This window comes from Leptonotus elevatus, chromosome 1, assembly GCF_054856555.1.
Source record: "Leptonotus elevatus isolate MCC_2025b chromosome 1, RoL_Lele_1.0, whole genome shotgun sequence".
In the NCBI taxonomy this organism is placed as follows: Eukaryota; Metazoa; Chordata; class Actinopteri; order Syngnathiformes; family Syngnathidae; genus Leptonotus; species Leptonotus elevatus.
In genome coordinates, this window is record NC_141239.1 from 6,596,028 (window position 1) to 6,607,237 (window position 11,210).

The following is an 11,210-nucleotide window of genomic DNA, read 5'->3' on the forward strand; positions in this document are numbered from 1 at the left end:
TACACAAGAAAGCAGCAAAATGAATAAAGTGATATAAGGTGAAAACACATTTCAGGCACAGCTGTTTGGATGAAAAAAAAGAAAAGGTTGTTTGTGTTGAATACTTTTTCACTTTATTTTCAGTGTCACAGTGCTTGTAAATCACTAAATAAATCATATTATCTTGGTATCAATTGTCATTCCGATAAGTTGTTTATCTGCTCTACAGAATAGAATAAACCCACTTTTCAGATGTCACAAAAGCAAAAATCCATTGTGTGCCACAAAGCAAGACTTATTCAATCATGCTTTTGTTAAGCCACAGACTTTTTGCACCGCAGGGGCTTGGTGTGACAGTGGACTTTGTAGCATATGGTTGGTGCTGCAGTCATGTCCGTTCCTTGTAAATGACAGCACAATAAAAATTATTTAGCATATTAATTTAGCATTTGAACAAAAAATTTGATTTCCTGAACAGTAGTGGCTTTTGTCGATACAAAGACTCTGACAGCAACACCATTAAGATTGGCAGAGAGCTGCCAGCCCTCTTCCTCATGACAGTCCAGGTGCCTCGTGGTAAGACATGGAACCCGGGCCTCGACAACCTGACACTCTGCAACAGCCTGCTCTCCCATCATGTTTGTCTGATGGACTTTCTCGAGATGTACATTTACCTATGCTTTTCACTGCCTTTCAGAACAACGTCAGCCACAATGATCATTCTCAAGGTGTTCACTGTTGCCTTTCTCCTGGTTGGTAAGTCATAAAACTCTCAACTACCATGTAACAGAAATTAAGTCGAAGGCAACCATTTAACACAGACATGAACTCTTTAATGCAGGACCCAGCTGTATGTCTCCTAGATTTAGGAGACAAGCTGACCCACCTGTTATTCCAGATGAAAATGAGCCAACATCTGGTCCACCATCTGGTCCACCATCTGGTCCACCATCTGGTCCACCATCTGGTCCACCAACTGATCCATCTGTAAATTCAAATGAAAATGGCCAAGATCCGCCATCTGATCCATCAACTGATCCACCATCTGTTATTTCAAATGAAAATGGCAGAGATCCGCCATCCGATCCCCCATCCGATCCACCAACCAATCCACCAACCGATCCACCGCTTGATCCACTAACCGATCTACCACCTGATCCACCAACTGATCCACCAATTGATCCACCAACTGATCCACCACCTGATCCACCATCTGATCCACCATCTGATCCACCATCTGATCCACCACCTGATCCACCAACTGAACCACCAACTGATCCACCACCTGATCCACCAACTGAACCACCAACTGATCCACCACCTGATCCACCAACCGAACCACCAACTGATCCACCAACCGAAACAACAACTGATACACCGTCTGAACCGGATAGTCTACGAACCGATCCACCATCTGATCCACCATCTGGTCCACCAACTGATCCACCACCTGATCCACCAACTGAACCACCAACTGATCCACCACCTGATCCACCAACTGAACCACCAACTGATCCACCACCTGATCCACCAACTGAACCACCAACTGAACCACCACCTGATCCACCAACTGAACCACCAACTGATCCACCAACTGATCCACCAACCGATCCAACAACTGATCCACCGCCTGAACCGGATAGTCTACGAACCGATCCACCATCTGATCCACCAACTGATCCACCACCTGATCCACCATCTGATCCACCACCTGATCCACCAACTGAACCACCAACTGATCCACCACCTGATCCACCAACTGAACCACCAACTGATCCACCACCTGATCCACCAACCGAACCACCAACTGATCCACCAACTGATCCACCAACCGAAACAACAACTGATCCACCGTCTGAACCGGATAGTCTACGAACCGATCCACCATCTGATCCACCATCTGATCCACCATCTGGTCCACCAACTGATCCACCACCTGATCCACCAACTGAACCACCAACTGATCCACCACCTGATCCACCAACTGAACCACCAACTGATCCACCACCTGATCCACCAACTGAACCACCAACTGATCCACCACCTGATCCACCAACTGAACCACCAACTGATCCACCAACTGATCCACCAACCGATCCAACAACTGATCCACCGCCTGAACCGGATAGTCTACGAACCGATCCACCATCTGATCCACCAACTGATCCACCAACTGATCCACCAACTGATCCACCAACTGATCCACCAACTGATCCACCATCTGATCCACCACCTGATCCACCATCTGATCCACCATCTGATCCACACACTGATCCACCATCTGATCCACCAACCGTTCCACCAACTGATCCACCGCCTGATCCACCGACTGTTCTACCAACCGATCCACCAACTGATCCACCATCTGATCCACCAACTGATCCACCACCTGATCCACCATCTGATCCACCAACTGATCCACCACCTGATCCACCAACTGAACCACCAACTGATCCACCAACTGATCCACCACCTGATCCACCATCTGATCCACCAACTGATCCACCACCTGATCCACCAACTGAACCACCAACTGATCCACCGCCTGATCCACCGACTGTTCTAACAACCGATCTACCACCTGATCCACCATCTGATCCACCATCTGATCCACCAACCGATCCACCAACCGATCTACCAACTGATCCACCGCCTGATCCACCAACCGATCTACCACTTGATCCACCATCTGATTCACCATCTGATCCACCAACTGTTACTCCAGATGAAAACGGCCAAGATCCACCATCCGATTCGCCACCCAATCCACCAACTGATCCACCATCCGATCCACCAACCGATCCACCAACTGATCCACCGCCTGATCCACCGACTGATCTACCACCTGATCCACCAACTGATCCACCAACTGATCCACCATCTGATCCACCATCTGATCCACCAACTGATCCACTAACTGATCCACCACCTGATCCACCATCTGTTACTCCAGATGAAAACGGCCAAAATCCACCATCCGATTCGCCACCCGATCCACCAACTGATCCACCGCCTGATCCACCAACTGATCCACCAACTGATCCACCAACTGATCTACCACCTGATCCACCAACTGATCCACCACCTGATCCACCGACCAATCTACCACCTGATCCACCATCTGATCCACCATCTGATCCACCAACCGATCCACCAACCGATCTACCAACTGATCCACCGCCTGATCCACCAACCGATCTACCACCTGATCCACCATCTGATCCACCAACTGTTACTCCAGATGAAAACGGCCAAGATCCACCATCCGATTCGCCATCCAATCCACCAACTGATCCACCATCCGATCCACCAACCGATCCACCAACTGATCCACCGCCTGATCCACCGACTGATCTACCACCTGATCCACCAACTGATCCACCAACTGATCCACCATCTGATCCACCATCTGATCCACCGCCTGATCCACCAACTGATCTACCACCTGATCCACTGACTGATCTACCACCTGATCCACCAACTGATCCACCAACTGATCCACCAACTGATCCACCAACTGATCCACCAACTGATCCACCAACTGATCCACCGACTGATCCACCAACCGATCCACCATCTGATCCACCAACCGATCCACCAACTGATCCACCGCCTGATCCACCGACTGATCTACCACCTGATCCACCATCTGATCCACCGCCTGATCCACCAACTGATCTACCACCTGATCCACCGTCTGATCCACCAACTGATCCACCAACTGATCCACCAACTGATCCACCATCCGATCCACCAACCGATCCACCAACCGATCCACCGCCTGATCCACCGACTGATCCTCCGACTGATCCACCATCCGATCCACCATCCGATCCACCAACCGATCCACCAACCGATCCACCGCCTGATCCACCGACTGATCCACCAACTGATCCACCAACTGATCTACCACCTGATCCACCGTCTGATCCACCGTCTGATCCACCAACTGGACCACCAACTGATCCACCACCTGATCCACCATCTGATCCACCATCTGTTACTCCAGATGAAAACGGCCAAGACCCACCATCTGATTCGCCACCCAATCCACCAACTGATCCACCGCCTGATCCACCAACTGATCCACCAACTGATCCACCAACTGATCCAGCATCTGATCCACCATCTGATCCACCATCTGATCCACCAACTGATCCACCAACTGATCCACCAACTGATCCACCAACTGATCCACCAACTGATCCACCATCTGATCCACCACCTGATCCACCATCTGTTACTCCAGATGAAAACGGCCAAGACCCACCATCCGATTCGCCACCCAATCCACCAACTGATCCACCGCCTGATCCACCAACTGATCCACCAACTGATCCACCAACTGATCCACCATCTGATCCACCATCTGATCCACCATCTGATCCACCATCTGATCCACCAACTGATCCACCAACTGATCCACCAACTGATCCACCATCCGATCCACCAACCGATCCACCAACCGATCCACCAACTGATCCACCGCCTGATCCACCGACTGTTCTAACAACCGATCTACCACCTGATCCACCATCTGATCCACCATCTGATCCACCAACCGATCCACCAACCGATCTACCAACTGATCCACCGCCTGATCCACCAACCGATCTACCACTTGATCCACCATCTGATTCACCATCTGATCCACCAACTGTTACTCCAGATGAAAACGGCCAAGATCCACCATCCGATTCGCCACCCAATCCACCAACTGATCCACCATCCGATCCACCAACCGATCCACCAACTGATCCACCGCCTGATCCACCGACTGATCTACCACCTGATCCACCAACTGATCCACCAACTGATCCACCATCTGATCCACCATCTGATCCACCAACTGATCCACTAACTGATCCACCACCTGATCCACCATCTGTTACTCCAGATGAAAACGGCCAAAATCCACCATCCGATTCGCCACCCGATCCACCAACTGATCCACCGCCTGATCCACCAACTGATCCACCAACTGATCCACCAACTGATCCACCAACTGATCTACCACCTGATCCACCAACTGATCCACCACCTGATCCACCGACCGATCTACCACCTGATCCACCATCTGATCCACCATCTGATCCACCAACCGATCCACCAACCGATCTACCAACTGATCCACCGCCTGATCCACCAACCGATCTACCACCTGATCCACCATCTGATCCACCAACTGTTACTCCAGATGAAAACGGCCAAGATCCACCATCCGATTCGCCATCCAATCCACCAACTGATCCACCATCCGATCCACCAACCGATCCACCAACTGATCCACCGCCTGATCCACCGACTGATCTACCACCTGATCCACCAACTGATCCACCAACTGATCCACCATCTGATCCACCATCTGATCCACCGCCTGATCCACCAACTGATCTACCACCTGATCCACCGACTGATCTACCACCTGATCCACCAACTGATCCACCAACTGATCCACCAACTGATCCACCAACTGATCCACCAACTGATCCACCAACTGATCCACCGACTGATCCACCAACCGATCCACCATCTGATCCACCAACCGATCCACCAACTGATCCACCGCCTGATCCACCGACTGATCTACCACCTGATCCACCAACTGTTACTCCAGATGAAAACGGCCAAAATCCACCATCCGATTCGCCACCCGATCCACCAACTGATCTACCACCTGATCCACCATCTGATCCACCGTCTGATCCACCATCTGATCCACCAACCGATCCACCAACTGATCCACCGCCTGATCCACCGACTGATCTACCACCTGATCCACCATCTGATCCACCGCCTGATCCACCAACTGATCTACCACCTGATCCACCGTCTGATCCACCAACTGATCCACCAACTGATCCACCAACTGATCCACCATCCGATCCACCAACCGATCCACCAACCGATCCACCGCCTGATCCACCGACTGATCCTCCGACTGATCCACCATCCGATCCACCATCCGATCCACCAACCGATCCACCAACCGATCCACCGCCTGATCCACCGACTGATCTACCACCTGATCCACCAACTGATCCACCAACTGATCCACCATCTGATCCACCATCTGATCCACCAACTGATCCACTAACTGATCCACCACCTGATCCACCATCTGTTACTCCAGATGAAAACGGCCAAAATCCACCATCCGATTCGCCACCCGATCCACCAACTGATCCACCGCCTGATCCACCAACTGATCCACCAACTGATCCACCAACTGATCTACCACCTGATCCACCAACTGATCCACCACCTGATCCACCGACCGATCTACCACCTGATCCACCATCTGATCCACCATCTGATCCACCAACCGATCCACCAACCGATCTACCAACTGATCCACCGCCTGATCCACCAACCGATCTACCACCTGATCCACCATCTGATCCACCAACTGTTACTCCAGATGAAAACGGCCAAGATCCACCATCCGATTCGCCATCCAATCCACCAACTGATCCACCATCCGATCCACCAACCGATCCACCAACTGATCCACCGCCTGATCCACCGACTGATCTACCACCTGATCCACCAACTGATCCACCAACTGATCCACCATCTGATCCACCATCTGATCCACCGCCTGATCCACCAACTGATCTACCACCTGATCCACCGACTGATCTACCACCTGATCCACCAACTGATCCACCAACTGATCCACCAACTGATCCACCAACTGATCCACCAACTGATCCACCAACTGATCCACCAACCGATCCACCATCTGATCCACCAACCGATCCACCAACTGATCCACCGCCTGATCCACCGACTGATCTACCACCTGATCCACCAACTGTTACTCCAGATGAAAACGGCCAAAATCCACCATCCGATTCGCCACCCGATCCACCAACTGATCTACCACCTGATCCACCATCTGATCCACCGTCTGATCCACCATCTGATCCACCATCTGATCCACCAACCGATCCACCAACTGATCCACCGCCTGATCCACCGACTGATCTACCACCTGATCCACCATCTGATCCACCGCCTGATCCACCAACTGATCTACCACCTGATCCACCGTCTGATCCACCAACTGATCCACCAACTGATCCACCAACTGATCCACCATCCGATCCACCAACCGATCCACCAACCGATCCACCGCCTGATCCACCGACTGATCCTCCGACTGATCCACCATCCGATCCACCATCCGATCCACCAACCGATCCACCAACCGATCCACCGCCTGATCCACCGACTGATCCACCAACTGATCCACCAACTGATCTACCACCTGATCCACCGTCTGATCCACCGTCTGATCCACCAACTGGACCACCAACTGATCCACCAACTGATCCACCAACTGATCCACCACCTGATCCACCATCTGATCCACCATCTGTTACTCCAGATGAAAACGGCCAAGACCCACCATCTGATTCGCCACCCAATCCACCAACTGATCCACCGCCTGATCCACCAACTGATCCACCAACTGATCCACCAACTGATCCAGCATCTGATCCACCATCTGATCCACCATCTGATCCACCAACTGATCCACCAACTGATCCACCAACTGATCCACCAACTGATCCACCAACTGATCCACCATCTGATCCACCACCTGATCCACCATCTGTTACTCCAGATGAAAACGGCCAAGACCCACCATCCGATTCGCCACCCAATCCACCAACTGATCCACCGCCTGATCCACCAACTGATCCACCAACTGATCCACCAACTGATCCACCATCTGATCCACCATCTGATCCACCATCTGATCCACCATCTGATCCACCAACTGATCCACCAACTGATCCACCAACTGATCCACCATCCGATCCACCAACCGATCCACCGCCTGATCCACCGACTGATCCACCGACTGATCCACCATCCGATCCACCATCCGATCCACCAACCGATCCACCAACCGATCCACCGACTGATCCACCAACTGATCCACCAACTGATCTACCACCTGATCCACCGTCTGATCCACCGTCTGATCCACCAACTGGACCACCAACTGATCCACCAACTGATCCACCACCTGATCCACCATCTGATCCACCATCTGTTACTCCAGATGAAAACGGCCAAGACCCACCATCTGATTCGCCACCCAATCCACCAACTGATCCACCGCCTGATCCACCAACTGATCCACCAACTGATCCACCAACTGATCCACCATCTGATCCACCATCTGATCCACCATCTGATCCACCAACTGATCCACCAACTGATCCACCAACTGATCCACCAACTGATCCACCAACTGATCCACCAACTGATCCACCACCTGATCCACCATCTGATCCACCATCTGTTACTCCAGATGAAAACGGCCAAGACCCACCATCCGATTCGCCACCCAATCCACCAACTGATCCACCGCCTGATCCACCAACTGATCCACCAACTGATCCACCAACTGATCCACCATCTGATCCACCATCTGATCCACCATCTGATCCACCAACTGATCCACCAACTGATCCACCAACTGATCCACCAACTGATCCACCAACTGATCCACCATCTGATACACCACCTGATCCACCATCTGATCCACCATCTGTTACTCCAGATGAAAACGGCCAAGATCCACCATCCGATTCGCCACCCGATCCACCATCCGATCCACCAACCGATCCATCAACCGATCCGTCACCCGATCCACCGCCTAATCCACCAACTGATCTACCACCTGATCCACCAACTGATCCACCATCCGATTCGCCAACCGATCCACCATCTGATCCACCAACGGATCCACCAACTGATCCACCAACTGATCCGCCATCCGATCCCCCATCTGATCCGCCAACTGATCCACCACCTGATCCACCATCTGATCCCCCATCCGATCCACCGTCTGATCCACCATCCGATTCACCATCCGATCCACCAGGACCACCCGGGCCGCCACATCTCTTTCCATATTGGCCACCACCACCTTGGCCACCTGGCCCAGTACCACATTGGCCACTTATGCCACCGCCATCTTGGCCTTATGAGCCATATGAAGCATATGAAGCATATGAACCATTTGAACCATATGAACCATATGAACCATATGAAGCATATGAAGCATATGAAGCATATGAACCATTTGAACCATATGAACCATATGAACCATATAAACCATATGAGCCATATGAAGCATATGAACCATATGAACCATTGGAACCATAGGAACCATAGGAACCATATGGTACACCTGATCCAACTAGGCCACCCTCACAACCGATGTCTGATCAATAATTTGATGATCCAGCAATTTAAAAAATGTTGGTTAAATTGAAAAGCTCTCAATACCTTTTCATCATAAACATCTTTAGATCAAACACACAAAGTTGAAGACCAACCTGGCCTGGTTTGGATGAGGACCCACTTCCCTGACGGCGTCTTAGTGCAATGGACATTTGCACTATTCTAGTTAATATTGTTTAGCATCACATATTGTGTAAACTGTTGCCCAATCGACATCCAATGCAGCTTGGTCATCCTGGAAGGGGGATTTCCACATTTGCATTCCCTTCTCAAGGTTTCTTGTTTTTCTCCTGATGTTTTTTTTTGTTCTTTACCCTCTTGTGGTTTGATGAGGGGATGTCGTTAATATTTGCAGTGGCGTCCGAGGCATGAAAAGTTGAGTGGGTCACAACAGTGGGCCCTTTACATCCAAAAGCAGCAAAGCCTACACAATAAATTCTAATTCAATTCAAGATCACAATCTATATAACTGAAGTAGCCTACCATTTATTCATAGCCTTACAAATTAATATTACTATCCTAGGAAAAACGCTATTTCCAAAAAAACTCCCAAAAAAAGTCCCATAGGAATGAATGGGAAACCGAAAGAGATCAACTCCAATCAAGCACCTTTTTCCAAGACACGCTGCGCGCGCATACGTTAACCGACCGATATGAATTCTAGCTCATTTTGTTGGAATTTTTCTCATCTTTAGCTCAGTGTCAAAAAAAAAAGTAAGGAATGAAAGCTCTCCCCCCTGTGCGGGTTCAAAGACAGTGAGCGAAGGGGTGAAAGTAGCCTTTTTTGCATCTGCTACAGCGTGACTAATTAAGGACTGAGTGATGGGAACCAAAAAATATATTTCCAAAAGTTTCACTTCAACTCGTCACCATGGCCACAATCTTTGCTCACTAGACATCAAATTCGCACATTTTGTAGCCAAAAGTGTCTAGTTTCTGACAAACCTATTTTTATTTGGCTAAGGTGTCATTTAGTACCTTTATTTTCACTTTAAGCGAGGAGAAGTCGGACTATTTCGATCTCTTTTCAATGTTATTTTCGCCGTTTTTCCCTCCTCATTTTCGATCAATCATAAGTTTTCCACCTGCTCTCATTTGGTCCTTTTTCATCCGATTAAAAAACTGAGAACATGCTCGTGTTCCCCAAACCCTTGCCGTTCTAACGAGCCATTTCTGGAATCTGCATCTTCAACCGTTAAGTCGTGAGAGGCTTTTGTTTGAGGTGAGCGTATCCTATACAAAATCAATGGAATGTGGGTGCGTGACGTCTCGCAACAAGTTAAAATCAAATGTGTGTGCGTGAATGGTCTGTCACTTTTGCATAGCAACTGCCTCAGCCAATCATCTCTCACTGTTGAGCTCAACTCAGCCCCTTTTTTTCTTGGTGTACTCAAGGCTTGGCCTATATACGACTACTACTATTGCAAATACTATTACTACTACTACTATCTTGGCCAATTGATTAGGTACACCCAGGATTCTGGTCAATTAATTAGGTACACCCTGGATTCTCGCCACTCCGCCCACCCGGGGCGGCGGCCATCTTGGCCAATTGATTAGGTATGACCAGGATTCTCGCCACTCCGCTCGCCCAGGGCGGCGGCCATCTTGGCCAATTGATTAGGTACAGCCAGGACTTTTCAGTCACAAAATGTTTTTATTTGATTATTTTCCAAATTTGTAGCGTGACTATTGTGTTTTTTGCTGATTATGGTTTATTATTTAATACTAAAAATTGTCCATTTCCTTTGCTAAAGTAAATGTTTTCTTTTGTAATATTGATGAGTTCTTAAAGATGCACAAACAGTGACTGTGCGCATGTTGTCTCCACAGTTTCCTCAGGGCACACACACATAGACATATAAAAGGAATTTGTAAGATGTTAATAAAATTTGGTTAATGGTGTAAATCAACAAATTCAAATTGGAAGGTTCATTTAACTAGATTGTTTTATGTTCAATATA

At 49.5% G+C, this 11,210-nt stretch overlaps 1 protein-coding gene across 1 annotated transcript; it reads left to right on the top strand.

The window, feature by feature from the left end:
- The first annotated feature begins 8,308 nt into the window (after positions 1 to 8,308).
- Positions 8,309 to 10,746, top strand: LOC147180506 (uncharacterized). The gene is made up of 2 exons (XM_086085935.1): positions 8,309 to 8,946; positions 9,315 to 10,746. Exons 1-2 carry the CDS (start codon positions 8,309 to 8,311, stop codon positions 9,331 to 9,333), a joined length of 657 nt encoding a protein of 218 aa, XP_085942061.1. The 3' UTR covers positions 9,334 to 10,746.
- Positions 10,747 to 11,210: the final 464 nt, after the last annotated feature.

Bases quoted from the DNA above. Each gene is read 5' to 3' on its own strand.
- LOC147180506 (XM_086085935.1), top strand. From the start codon at position 8,309: ATGAAAACGGCCAAGACCCACCATCCGATTCGCCACCCAATCCACCAA.